This window comes from Neolamprologus brichardi, chromosome 1, assembly GCF_056152115.1.
Source record: "Neolamprologus brichardi isolate AB-2024 chromosome 1, ASM5615211v1, whole genome shotgun sequence".
NCBI classification, from domain to species: Eukaryota; Metazoa; Chordata; class Actinopteri; order Cichliformes; family Cichlidae; genus Neolamprologus; species Neolamprologus brichardi.
Genome location: NC_142104.1, coordinates 45,238,485 through 45,252,889, shown reverse-complemented (window position 1 = coordinate 45,252,889; position 14,405 = coordinate 45,238,485). Strand labels below are relative to the sequence as shown.

The 14,405-nt window shown below is 39.2% G+C and overlaps 1 protein-coding gene across 3 annotated transcripts; it reads right to left on the bottom strand.

Moving 5' to 3' along the window:
- Positions 1-711: 711 nt before the first annotated feature.
- LOC102792750 (uncharacterized) lies at positions 712-12,851 on the bottom strand. 3 transcript variants are annotated; one of them, XM_087845308.1, is made up of 12 exons: positions 12,581-12,851; positions 11,362-11,463; positions 10,399-10,482; positions 8,566-8,646; positions 7,901-8,017; positions 6,027-6,258; positions 4,104-4,184; positions 3,476-3,532; positions 3,275-3,377; positions 3,138-3,181; positions 2,308-2,373; positions 712-1,138 (listed from the first exon to the last, which is right to left on the bottom strand). In XM_087845308.1, the coding sequence occupies exons 1-12, from the start codon at positions 12,620-12,622 to the stop codon at positions 918-920; spliced, it is 1,230 nt and encodes a 409-aa protein (XP_087701434.1). In that variant the 5' UTR covers positions 12,623-12,851; the 3' UTR covers positions 712-917. The 3 variants fall into 3 exon arrangements, with proteins under 3 accessions (XP_087701434.1, XP_087701445.1, XP_087701431.1); XM_087845319.1 differs by lacking the exon at positions 12,581-12,851 and adding an exon at positions 12,430-12,493; XM_087845305.1 differs by lacking the exons at positions 6,027-6,258; positions 7,901-8,017; positions 8,566-8,646; ... (1 more) ...; positions 11,362-11,463; positions 12,581-12,851 and adding an exon at positions 4,263-6,003.
- Positions 12,852-14,405: the final 1,554 nt, after the last annotated feature.

Below are 14,405 nucleotides of genomic sequence, written 5' to 3'. Positions count from 1 at the left end.
ACAAAACAATATTTTTACCGAAACCACCACATGCCACGTTTTCTTCCAAACCACATTTGACGGTTAAAAGAAGTCACCTACTGTACGAAATGGGCAGACAAACTGAGCTTATGCCTTCAGGTAACATTTATTTCAGCCTTTTAAAGTCAAACATTCAGCCCCTTACATCCAATAAACAGTGTATGTGTATATCTATATATAGATATAGAGAGAGATAGCTAGAGAGAGAGAGATATCTATCTCTCTCTCTATGTCTATATATAGATATAGATAGAGATAGCTAGAGAGAGAGCTAGCTCTCTCTCTCTCTATAGCTCTCTCTCTCTCTCTATAGCTCTCTCTCTCTCTCTATAGCTCTCTCTCTCTCTCTAGCTCTCTCTCTCTCTCTATAGCTCTCTCTCTCTCTCTATAGCTCTCTCTCTCTCTCTATAGCTCTCTCTCTCTCTCTCTCTCTCTCTCTCTCTCTCTCTCTCTCTCTCTCTCTCTCTCTCTATATATATATATATATATATATATATATATATATATATCTATCTATATATCTATCTATCTATATATATAGATAGAGAGAGAGATAGAGAGATAGATAGAGAGAGAGATATATATATATCTCTCTCTCTCTCTATCTATATATATCTATCTCTATATATCTATATATATCTATATATCTACACACACACACAAGTATAAATATAAGTATATATAAGACAGTACTCCATGATAAGCAAGGCGGCATTTTTAGAACGGGAATGCCTTTTCCTTTTCAAAACATAATTAAAACTAATTAAAATGGAACACGAGTTCCATTCTTTCCAAACTTTTTTTTTTTTGACGTCCAAAAAAATTGGTCTAGCACAGAACGTAAAAACATTGCAAAGGGGCAAACAAGGCACAAATGAACAATTAAGAACAGGCTGTTAAACTCTTTTTGCAGCTTTACGCTGCATTGCAGTGATTCTATTTTTTACATAGAACTTAACCGCTGTCCAGGTTCTGTTTTGAAGTGCTTTCGGTGAAGCCTCAATACAGGCAACGCACTCCGACTTTCCTGGTACTTTACCAGACTCAATGAAGGACATTAGTGTCTTTTCCACAGCATGGACCTCAGCTGATGTCCAAGTCCTCTTCTTTGATGTTCCTAAAATAGAAAAGAAAGTGACTTAATACAGTTGTAATAATTAATTTAAGATTAATTAAGACAAAACTAAAAGGGTAGAAGCTTCAGTTTTAGAGTAATCACTTTCAAATTTTGCACTGTTTCCCCTTAGCTGTTGAGGGTCCAGTTAAATCATGAATTTTCAGAATATTAATAAAATAAATCTTTCAGTGAACTGGCAAATTACACATTAGGTTCTTGATACATCCTATGTCCCTGAAACTGCCTACACTTTTCTATCATTTGCGTTTTTTCCTTGCTTCTTAGTACCTCCCAAGAAGGATGGAGGATAGATACAAGAAAATCTAAGGAAACATCTACTTCTAACAAGTGAGGTAGCTAATCACAGTTCAGTTGTCAGTCAGCTTTAACAGTTGAGACTAACAATAATAGAGACACTTGAAAGCAGCATTATTTTCTCCCTGTAGCCTGCTTTCACTTTATCACCTGTAGATAAGTAACAAGCTGCCATCTGGATTCATACTGCAAGTCAGCCATTTCAGATAAACCAGGAGAATGAGAGGAGTCAAAGAAATCCTGCAGGTTAGGTTTACAGGGTCTGACTCAGCATCCACCCTCACTCTGAAATGGAAAACCTGGATTACCTAGTTTTAGCCAAACATGTTTTCTGGCACAGAGCCCTGATTCCTGGAATGATCTTGTCCAGAATTAACATGACATAAAGACTTTTGTATGACTTTGGTTGCTTCAGGTAAAAGTATTCACCTACTGGAGCTCTCAAAAAAAGAGCTGAGTGTTTTTCTGTCAAGTAACAACAGTAAATTCTTTGACCAGTAACAGTCATTCTGGACAAGAGTAATAACCAGCTAATCAACCATAAGTAGTCAGCCTTAATAAATTTGGCACACATTTTGTCTGCTGTAACGCTGACGAAAGCCTTGTACTGAAAGGCCTCCATTTTTTCTTACTGCCTTGTTACATTAATCATTACTAATTCATCATCACGTCGTCATCATCAAGTCTGGATAGATTGTACTAAGAACATTTGTACAACTTTGAAATGAAACCCTTATTAGGGTGAGAAAGCAAATCAGTGCTTATTTTAGTATAGCCTTTTTAGCTGTTGTGTGGAAAAGGGAATGGGTAAAGAAGAAAAATGGGCAAATGCCAAGCCTCAGTCTGTGGGATACCTGCGGTAGGGTGGTCACCATCAGGCTCATCTGTGGTCCACTGTCCTTGCTTGAATCTTGGTGGTCCTATGGGAAAAAGAGTAAACTGTAAGTAGAAAAAATATGTACTTTGTGACCCTGAAACACAGAAGACAAATACTGAAAAACATGCAAAATTGTGACTGCAATGCAGTACAGTCTTATCACCCTGCTACATAACTCATCTACTGTGCTAAAATTTTAAATATCTAAAAAGTTTCAATATTACACTGTCAGTCAAATACCTAGTCCAGTCTCATTCAGTTAAAGAATGTGTGATTTTTTTTGGCAGAGCTCTTGAAGGAAAACAATGACAAAGGTTGAAGCAAACTATTTTACCCATTCATGCTCTCTATATGCAGAGAATTAATGCCAACTGAACTGACGTGGCTTGAAAATAAAATGGTGGGCAAGCAGCTAGCAGCAATAGAAAAAGCTAACAGTAATAAGCACGCAAGGGTACAAAGAAGGTTACACAATACAGGCAACAATAGTGCTATCAGGCTCTTTGGTAGGGGATACTCAAAATGATCAGTCTAAAAAAAAAAAAAAAACCCAACTTCTAACCTACTTTCTAAAGTACATCCAGTTACAATTACAGAAATTGTGGTTTTCTTGTGGATTATTGGAAATCTGCTCTAGACAGTCATACCAATCAAAATGTTTTCAGGTTTGCACAACTGAAATATATCCCAAAAAAGAACATCTATACTATCTGTGCTCCTGTTTGGTTTAATTCTACCAATTTGTAAAAGCAGGTTTCAACATAGGAAGGGGGGGGCTTAAAGTTCTGTAGTTTGTGTGCAAATTACCCATTTTAGTGGCATCAGTGTCAGACTCCTTTTCCTTTGTTGAAGTTCCGGTTAAAAAATTGAGATAACACAGAATCAAAATTCTGTAATTTTTTTTAGGTTTTTGTGAAGCTTGCTTAGAGGCTAACTTAAGACAGGTACCGGAGGCGAAACAGGGTGTGCGGTGGGTGTGAGAAGTACCCTCTTTAAGGTCATCAATGTCAGATCCCGTCTCCTTTCTTCTCTTAGGTGTTGAGGATCCTGTTAAAAAAATACAAATATATATTTTTTAAATTTCTGTGTTTATAAAAACCACAAAATAATTAAAAAAGGTACCATCTGGTTAGTCTGCTGGATACCTGTGGGTGTTTCATCGAACTCATCAGTGGTTGGCTGACTTCTCGATCTTTGGGATCCTTTGACAAAAAAAGTCAAAAAAGTCAGTAATGTTTTAGGGTTTAACTCTGTGCCCATTCAGCCTTCACACTACGCAATGTATTTTTTGTTAGAGGTATTAACTGTATGTAAAGATGAATGGCATGTCTCCACATCTTTGCACTATTCAAATATTAAGCCATAACAACAAGTGCAGACATCTGTTGCCTGTCATTTGGATCAAGTGTCTGCACAATAGTGATGGGGCAGTGCAGCAAGGGATACAGTTCGTGTCCATCCACCTGCCAGAAACTAACTGAAATCAGCTGTCAATAATGACAGCTCACAGCCTTTTATAACATTTAAGTACACTTCAAACCAAACTGATCAGAAAATTTAACAATTGAACATACATTCATGTGATAAGTAAAATGAGAGAAACTCTTTCGGAACAATTTGGCATGTACTTTGATGTTTTAGTTTGCCCCCTCTGTTAACAGTATGCCACTATAAGATTGCATGTTTTTGCTACAAATTTAAAAACTATCATGTCATCTATTTTTATATGCAGTAAATGGCTGGATGCTAAAAACAGTTAAACCTGTCACCTACTCGATGTTGAGGAACTGAAAGATGACTCCTTTGATGCATCCGTCTCTGAAAGATCACTTTCCACATCTTCCTGCATTTCTTCTGTAAAGCAGTATAAGAAAACCATGTAGCACAAAATACATTTACATTGAAATAAAAATATAAGAACATTTTGTTTACCATTGGGATTAATTTGGATTTGATCGAGGCTCATTCCCTTGAAGTCTGACAGTCGGCCTTGTTCTAGAGCAATGAGCACTTTGCTGACTTTAGCCAACTCAAGTGTTCCTTCAGGCAGTCTATAGTACTCCCTATGGACTCTGATATCATGGCCTAGAAAATTTGCGAGGATGTCCATCTCATTGTCTCTCAGGTTTAGGACTGTGGACAGTGTGGACACATGCTTTCTCAACTTAGTTGAGGACAGTGTTTCTGGATGCTTCGCTCCACATTCCTTTGCAATCTGTCTGATGGCATCTGATCCCCTGAAGTGAGTGTCTGCTTCAGGTCTCGAGAAGAAAAAGGGATTTTCATCAGACACACCACAGGCCCGCCGATGTGAAACCAAGGCTTCCATTGAGGACAGCATGTCTGGTGTTAAGAGGATAGGAACTTTTCTGTTCCTTTTCCCTCTTATTTCAATGCGCTGGAAATGGCAACAAAGTTTTTGTTCCAACTCTGAAAGTCCTACTGCCAAATCCGAATGGACTCCTGAAGTGTCTCGCAGGGTGAATGCAGTTAGTGGCATTTTTGATACCTCACCCTCTCTCCTGCGGTTAAACAGTATCACTTCGCAAAGAGTCAAATTGGCCAGCACTGACCAGTTCTTCTTATTGGGATCACTGGCAAGTCTGGTTTGGTATTCTTTTCTGTACCTATCAAGATACATATGCATGGTTTTTACATCCTCGGTGAAAGGGAGGAGTTGAGGAGTGTTCCATTTTCCTTCTTTTAGAGTTTGCAGGGCACGAGATGAAACACACACATCCCATTTCTTCTCGTAAAGATCCCGGCTTCTCTTCAGATTCTTAAGAAATTCCTCATCATGAAAATCTGCCATCTTTGCTTCACACTCAAGAATATCTGCAATCTTCTTGAGACTATGGCCCAGTTTTAGAGCCAATGATGGAGCTCTGTAGATGTTTTTGTCTTCATCAAAGCCAGCCACATCCTTTACTGCTTCAACCACAAACTTGAAATTTGAAGGTACATAGAAATCCTCCATTTTTTTCAGTGTCCCTGCTTCCCGTGAGCGCAGAAGTAATCGTCCCATTTCTCGCATTTTTTGTCTGATGTACTCATGTTTGGTCTTGTCATGTCCATGTTTTGAATACAAGTGTTCTCCTAGTCTCAAGATACTTTTCTCCTCTCTGATGATGTTTCTGACTTCATCCTGATGCATAGCGTTCACCAGTTCCCAAACCTTTCTGCTGACACCATCTGGGACAGGCTGTGCAAAGGCACAAAGTGACTGGATCCGACTTTTGCCTGGTTTTGCTGTGGTGCACTTCTGTGAAAGCTTGCACCTTGAAATGTGTCTCCATAATAAATGTCTTTTCAGCAGTGCCTGGCAGTTAACGCAGTGCATGTAGTCATTTGGCTTCACTGGTTTTTTAGTTAGCTGACTTGGGATTAGTGTTCCACAGCCAGCTTTCAGAACCTCAATATTATGTGCACGGTTCCCCTTGTTTCTAATGAGGTCAAAATGTAGTTTGCGCTCCTTTGATTTCAAAGGAAAACTGATTGCTTCTGCTACAGCCAGTTCACTGCTGTGCTTGCGTATTAAGTGCCTTGCCATTTTATGGCACTCCTGTGGACAGTATAAGCAGTGATGCTTTTTACTGTATACTCTAGCCCCATCTTTCTTTTTTTGCAGCTTCATCACAATGATATTTCCCTGGTTAGGTTGAGAGCTTTCGCTTTCTACTGTCTCATGGTCCTTACCCGAAGATGTACTTGGAAGTGCTTTTCTTCTGGAAGTCTTTTGTGACTTCTTTGTTTTCTTAATTTTCAACAATGGGACCCTGTTTGCAGGACTGTCAGATCCCTCTGAACTGCTTTCATTCCCTGAGTCTTTTGATGGAATATATTCATCATCAGTGCTTTCAATACAACTTCCAGAAGCTTCTGATGTGTCAGCCACCTTGGAGATTGACTGCAGGTATTCACTGGTAAGCTGAAAAACCAGATAGAGACATTTATAGCTAAATTTGCAAAAATAATTACCCAGGTGTGAAAATCTTACACCGTCTGTGAGACCCCTTTAACACCTTCATTAAAGTGAACTTTAATTTGTTAGAACTGTTACCAGGTTAATGAAGGGTCATAGGATTTAGTGATTTTCATTTTTATCACGAACTTTGGCTTTGTATACACAAACACTTGTTTACCAATAGTTTCAACCCAACCACAAAATTAACAAGGAAAAATTAGGGCTGGATGATACCATTTCAGCACTACCATAAGAATTCACAGCTGACAACCAAATGTCAAATGTTTGTATCAAACAAGATACAAAAAAACTCTCAAAAAACAACCTGTAAAATAATTATTGAACAGAGCTGTTCAAATAATTGGATGAAAACTCCTGTATTTTTCCTCTCTCTCATTACTTTACATTTTCCTCCAAGGAGGCAGACTTGTAATTTCTAAAGTGCTCTTGAGCAATAGTTCTCCAGACATTCGGAAGGTCTTTCAAAGTTTTTCTTTGGACATTGGCTACTTTTTCACTCATTTGAGTCCAGTCCTTCTACCTGACCATTTTCAGAGGAATGTTTTTGTTTGTTAAGCTACTTAAATAATGACCTATGAATCATTCAAAGCAAAAAAAAAAGTCTCCTAACTTGAGAGATGAACCAGTGTTGTGTCCCCACATAGACAACTTAGAAAAAAAATAAAATTTAAATGTTATCTGTAGGTAATTTCTTTCTAGCAGACTGTCACTAAAACACATCACTTGTTTCCATTTCATTAATTGAATCTATGAATAATGCCAAAGATAACAGTTAAAGGTATAAAAAAATATTTTTAGACCAACAGTATGATTCCCAACGACCTGAAAACCTTGCATCTCTCAGCATGGTGTGCACTGTATTTGAAAGAAAGAAATAAAATCTGAGGTAAGTGGAGAAGCGAAGCACAAAAAGAAATCACAGCCATGAAAACAAAAGGGGGAAAAGAAAAGATTACCTACAGCAGATCAGTATCTCAAAGTCTTGTCATGTTTGTGTTGCTTAAGAATGGTTATTAAACTAAATGAAACTGAGAAGATGATGAGGTATGCCGAATTACACAAAAACTGGACTTAAAAACAAAATCACTGGAAACATGGCTTGTGGAGTAAAAAAAATCCAAAATTGAATTTTTTGTTTCTAACTCATCAACGTGTATGTAGGAGGACAGCAGAGAGGTTTAACAGTGAGGGTCTACAGTCATCTGTAAAACATGGTGGAGGCTCTGTCATGGTTTGGGGGCAGCATGTGTTGGAAATCTTCTCAAAACTGATGAAATTATGACCAACAGTGGAACATTAACAGTCATTGATTTGCCTCCCCAGAGCCTCGACCTTAACATTATTGAAGCAGTGTGGAGTCATCTGACAGAACAGAACAAAATGCAGAAACAGCCAAAGAGGACCTTTGAATGTCCTTCAAGAAGCCTGGAGAACTATACCCATATTGCTAGTAAAATACAAAGAATGAAGAGTGGCCCAAGATTTTTGTTAAGTACATATAGTTTAAAAATTGCAATGCCAGTCTTCTACAGTAAGTTAACGCCCTAATAAAAGTGTGGAAATGACCAGAATTATGCAAACTTACAAATATGCTGTCAGTTCGTTTGAGTGATGGCACATCTGGGTCAGCAGCATCAGAGTATGAACTTTCAGGAGTGATTATATCGATGTCAGTATCAGCATCAACATCAACAATTATTTCCTATGGAGAGAGGGGAGATGTAAGACATTGACAGCAATGACTGTAATACATCGAGAAAGATATCAAACCTGATTTTTAACTTCTCAACCCAAAGTGAATTAAGAAAGAAATTTTTACATTTTGAGTTCTGTAAGTAAACTGTAACAACCTCATGAGTTTGATTTGAATAACATATCTAGAAATTTTAACTTCCCATACATTTGCAATCCTGTGTAGACTTATGCTGACTTCACCACACCAGGAAAACAGTTAATTTCATGAAAAATTCAACTCAAAGATTGCAAAGCATTAAAGCTGAAGCAAAGCCACCCATAGGCCAGATTCAACCTCCTGTTGTTCAGTTCTCTGCCAGGCCATGTGTGACAGTATGTGACATAAAGACAGTACATGCTAACAAAACAGTGAATGCATGGTCAGGGCTGTGTTTGCTGGTTCTCTTTAAAACTGACAGCTTAACTCACTCTAGCAAAAACCTGCAAGTTATGAAAAAGTTTCAGAGCTACTTATGGTCATATGGGATACACTAAAAGTGCTTATTTGACACATACCATGCTCTCAGATGATGTTGGTAGCTCAAATGAAAGATCTGACAATGAGGTCTCCCCCTCTTGGTTAAGACTTGCTGAGGGCTTTAAAATAAAATTAAAAAAGACACATGTATTACCATGTCTACATACATAATGTTAATGAGGAACATGTTAGATAAGATGTGTGATAAAGCATACTTGCAATTTTGAAAGTCATGCAAGTCAATTCAGCAATTTGCACCTTGAAAACACTAAATATGAATGACATCTAATCCACATCAGAAACAGTGCAGACAATTCTGGCTCTCCTTCACCTCTCACACAGGATGGGTAACAAGAACTGGTATTGAAGTACTGCCATTGGCTTTTATTATTTGTTTACTCAATCCTAAATGTTGAATGTGGATTTTTAAAATTCCTGACAATCCTGAACTCAAAAATAAGCATTCTATAATTAAGAAGCAGTACAGGGCAGAAGTGCGTAGCTCATGACCACAATAATTATATCTTAGTATTGAAAAAAAGTTAACAGAATCACTCCTATATGTTGTTTAACCATGTCAAGTCTTTGTTCCACATATCAATATGATAACCGAACATATAACATATCTAGGCCAAATGTAAACACTTAAAATCATGGAAATATCTGCCTTAAAACAATACAACAGAGCTTTCCTTTAAACTTATTAAAATGCCTTTCAGGGTCACTGGACTAGTACATTTTCAGGTAAATGAGAGATTTTTTTGGTTTCCTGTCCTGACTGGCACTAAAGCTGTGTCCCAAAACATCAGCTGCATCCTCCTGAGGCTGCATTTGTAGACCGATTACATCACAGCGACACTACGAAGGCTGTCCCAATTAGTAGACTCCTCCGAATCTGGCCGACAAATGCGTCCTCCTTTTCCCCAGATTTGAAGGATGGGTCGGGTGTATCCTTTGTGCCCCACCATATCCCAGAATTCATAGCGCGGCACAGCCGATCCAGTTTCCAACAATGGCGGCCGCTACTAACTTTTAATATTAATCTATCTTATTAATCTTTCTGGGTCACAAAATAAACTTTTAACATATTTTCAGGTGAGAATGTAGCTGTGTAAACTTCAAATATCTGCTCGGTTTATCAAGAGATTGCATATTTGCAAAAGTGCTCAGACGTTTTCAGAGACTTCTGTTACCCAGCCGCTCGATAGCTGACCGGAGGGTTCAATGGTCACTCGAGCCGGCGAGACAGCTGAGTTTATTAAACGCCAACGAGACAGCTGGTGACGCAAATCTGAATGCTAGACCGTCCCGTTTTACAAGCCTCGCACTTCCGGCCTTCTCGGTCTTCGAAGGATGCGGCCTAGGTTTTGGGACACAGCTTGAGTGTCAACATACTTTGCACACTATCTTAATATACAACCAATTTCTAAAGAATGCAAATTTTTATTAAGTTTCATGAGCTGTGGAGGATAACAAAGTCACTTTAGCATTAGATATAACTGTGGAAAATTAATTGAGTGTGGTTTAAGGGGGGTAATGAGTTATGGATTCTCAATCATGAGGTATATCCTGAAGTCCATTTCATTATCACTACTGTGGGCTGTGCTCTTGTGCTTGTGTGTCAAGTTCTGCTTCTGTCACCTACGTGTGTATGAACATAACCCATCTTTTATACAAATTAGGCTAACATGCAGTGAAAGAAAGGCAGAAAAGCCACATAATGAACAGCAGCTGTCACATTTATTTATTTATTTATTAATCAATCCCAGCACCACTGCTAATTTCTCATCTATATCTACATGGTAAACTGTTAAACTTGTAGAGTACTGAGCCTGTTATATACCACAAGTTAAAATCAATTTGTTACTTACCAAAGTCTTGGAAGCTGCAAGTTGCTTAGGTGAGAGCTGGGGTTGTGATGAAGTCTCACCCGCTTGGTTTGTTCTCTCCGATGGCTAAACATTACAGAGACAAACATTTCTTTTGATAAGGTTCACAAAAAGGTGATTAACAAGACCAATACACTCCTAAATGCATCCTCTGTTTTATTTAAACCTAATGCTGTGTAAGAAAACACAGCATTACTACACATACTTTGGTTTTGATGTCTAAATTCAGAAGGCTTTAATTACAGCACAACCAAAAGAAAAAAAAAAACCTTTCTATTAGCCTATAGTTGACTAAACATGGCTCCATCTTAAAAAGTGGCCCTCAGTACTGTTGTAAACTAAGCTGAAGACAATTTCAGCTTGCACTGAGTGATGGGATGTACCAAACATTTTTTTCAAGCACTGTACAGAAGTACAAAAAAAAAAAAAAGTAGTGAAAAGCTGAATTTCAGATCAGCCAGGCTGATAACACCCCCTGAAATACATGTAACTGTGTACACACTTTGCTTTTATGTATACATCTGTATACATTATACAAACTTTTACATTTTAGTTTAGAATGACATTTGGGTACAGCTTCTGCTTCTTTATAAAAGGCTAATATGTCTTGCTTAAATGTCAGTCCTAGGTTTGTACACTATTCCCCCCTCCTCCCACACATGGCAAAAGCCATTTCAAATTAGTTAACTAAAGAGCTGACACGATGCTAAAGTTGCTTGGGTGAAACTCTGGCGTTACAGAGACACACAAAAAAACTTCCGCACCTGGCTTTGGTGAAAAAAAAAAAAAAAAAGTATATTTTCAGTACACCTGCATAATCAAACCAACACACCCCTACAGAATGTTTTGGCACATGCATTCATACTGTCACAAATCTAAGTCAGAAGCACCACTGTATTTATTAATATTGTAATATGGAAAAAATCAAAACCCTATCATGATTACCTGTGTTTGGTGTTTTAAAGAGTCCATGGCTCTTGACAAGCATTTATCATGATGGTCTCTCAGGCGTTGCAAACGTGCCTTCAGTCTGGTGGATTGTTTACTCTGGAGGAGGTTAAACACAAAACAGCTAACATAACATGTCCATACCTGAAGTACACTAGTTTTATACATCAACAAGTAAGAAATACACACTTAGTGATAATGGGATAGTATTTAAGGTGAAATCAATAGGTCTAATCACATATGTTAGTCACTATAAAGACATGGTGCAAATATGAATACGGTTTTTAAAAAAATCAATCTTTTGAATATAAGTCATAGTTTAAATTAAGCTGTGCAGTAGTCTGTTCACATGCTTAATATTGTTACATTTATTTATCTTAATTTACTATGATAGTAATTTTATTATTGAATATTTTTAGTACTTCATCGTTTGTGATTAACAGCCATCAAGCCACTGCAGAAGGAAAATGTATTTTTTTTGTCTATCAAAAACAATCACAACAAAACTTAAACCACCACCAAATTACTTTCCATGGCTGAATATTTAACTGAGGGAAAAGTCGGTCCGTCTGCTGCTCTGGTACCGTTGCTGTCCCCGCGACCTCACGCTTCGTTTGGCATACCACGACAAAACATTACACTTTAGCCATTTCTTAGCTCGTCACGACAATAATTGCATTTTGAACTTGGGTCCTCGACAGCCAATGCTAATCCAGACTCCTGGATTAGCTTCGGCGGGTCTGTCTCGCTGCTCCGACTGCCACCCTCCCCGCCACGACAAAAACTTGACGCTTTGAAAAGAAATGACTCTGTAGCTGCTTAGCTTGTTTCTTGTTGTGAATACTTACTTACTTAAGGCCTATAGTTGAACAAAGTTGTTCTAGAAATTTACTCACCATTTAGAGCTAACACTATTGCTAGCTACTCATTAAGCTCATTGATTGCTCATTAAGCGTTCATTTTCAGTCCCACAGACGCCCAAAAATTACGACAGTAACTAATAAAAGTGTCCAAAACAGACATTCATGACTGCATGAATGTTAAGATATCAGATAAAAAGTGTACCGTTTAGGAGAATGTCGTCGAACACCCCATTAAGCTAAGTCACGCAAGCATTAGCAAAGCATGCTAACTACAGAGCAAACTGTCGGCTGCAAAGACTTCACTTTGCCTAATTATTAAGTAAACACTAAAACAGTTTGTTTAATGTACTTACCACATTCATCCCTTCATCCTCTATTCTCTGACTGTCGGACATCTCCACTTTCTCTCTGTCAGCTTCTTCATACTTTCAGCCGTCTCCTCTCGCCTCCGAGCTACACCCCGCGTGTCTGGCTGCACCGAGCACGCGACTAATTAGCAACACCTGCAAGCCTGTGACTGCGACGGGTGGGGGATGGGAATAGGTAAAGTGAGGACCGCAAAAGTCAGGAAAAGTGTGTTTTCTCTACTGCAGCGGGTGGGGGACGGGAATAGGTAAAGTGAGGACCGCAAAAGTCAGGAAAAGTGTGTTTTCCCTGATCCCTTCCCTTCTGCACCAAAATGTCAGCATTAGATTGCTGAACTTGTGTTTTAACAAAATATTAATGTATCCAAGAAAAACTAGTTTAATATGGTTTTAACATCCAAAATTATTAATTAACCTTTTATTAACCAAGCATAATTTAGGCCGCCTGGACTTTTTTGGTAATTTTGGCTGTAAAAGGGTCAAAAAACATACTATAACTGAATGCTTTTGCCCCATTTTTTAGAATAACCTCAGCTTTCAATACCTGGCAGCCATTTTATATTATTTTATTGTTATGAAAGTGGAACAACAGTTTAAAGTAAAAAAAAAAAACGAACTTGAGATTTATAGTGGAAACTGATATTTAGCAATAACAAAATACAACACAACATCAACTTGCAATATGAACTATAATAAATATGTACAAAAATGTTTTTTTATCCTTGCTCACTCAGTTTTTAATTTATTGGCCTTTTTATATTACAAGTGTCCAGGCGTTTTTGGCCCTGTGTGATAGACCCTGAAGAAGTTCCTACCCACCTGGAGACAGAGACCCACATTGCACTGCTCACCCAGCCAGGGAATTTTTCTTTTGCACAGAGTGCACTTTCGCCTTCCTTGGGTGGCCATGCTTGCTTTTGACTGTCTTTCCCTGCTGCTTGTGGGGACAGCAAAATGGTTGGAGCTCGGTGCTGGTGGGCATCCCGATTTCAGAGAAACAAAAAGGAGATGAGCACATTTCACCTGCTGATGGATTTCCAGAATTTAGAGGTGGCTGTACACCAGGGGTTCTTTTTGGGATAAACCTTGGTGGCTGGGGGACCACATCAGAGTCTTCAGTAGTTTTCCAGCGACAGCATGGAAAACTGTCATGGTGACCGGCTGCGAACAGGATTCCCAGAAGTTCGATCCCTCTGTCAGCGAATCTGACCCTGGGTGACACTCCTCTCCAATACAGAAACCAGGAAACCAGCAGAAACTTTGGAGTCCAACAAAGCAAAATCCTGGCAACAGGAGTCCAAAACTAAACAGATGACCTGGGAAAACCAAAAACACAGAGTCCAAAAACACAGCTCAGTGGGCCAACCCGGAGGCCAGTGGCTCAATAATACAAGACGGTAACTCCGGGGGCCAACCCAGAGGTCGATGGCACCAGGGTCCAAGGTACACAAGTTCAGGGGGCCGACCAGGAGGCCAGCAACAGAAACCAAGTAGTTCTGGAGGCCGGCCGTGCAGAAGGCAGTGGTGGCAATGTAGGCGATCCGAAGGCCAACCGCGTGGAAGGCAGCGGCAGCGTCGGAGCATTTCAGCATTTCAGCAACGGAGTCCAGTCAGCAACCTGGAAGGTGGCCGCTGACACCAAACCACACACAGACAAGGTCGAGCAGGCTGAGCCGGACGTGGACGAGGTAGCGGTGTGGCAGGACCAGGACCAGATGAGGCAGGACCAGATGACAGCGTGGCAGCCGCAAATGATGGAGTAGGTGGCGCTGCAGGCTGGATGGATCCCTCGGACCCTCCAGCGGGAACAGAT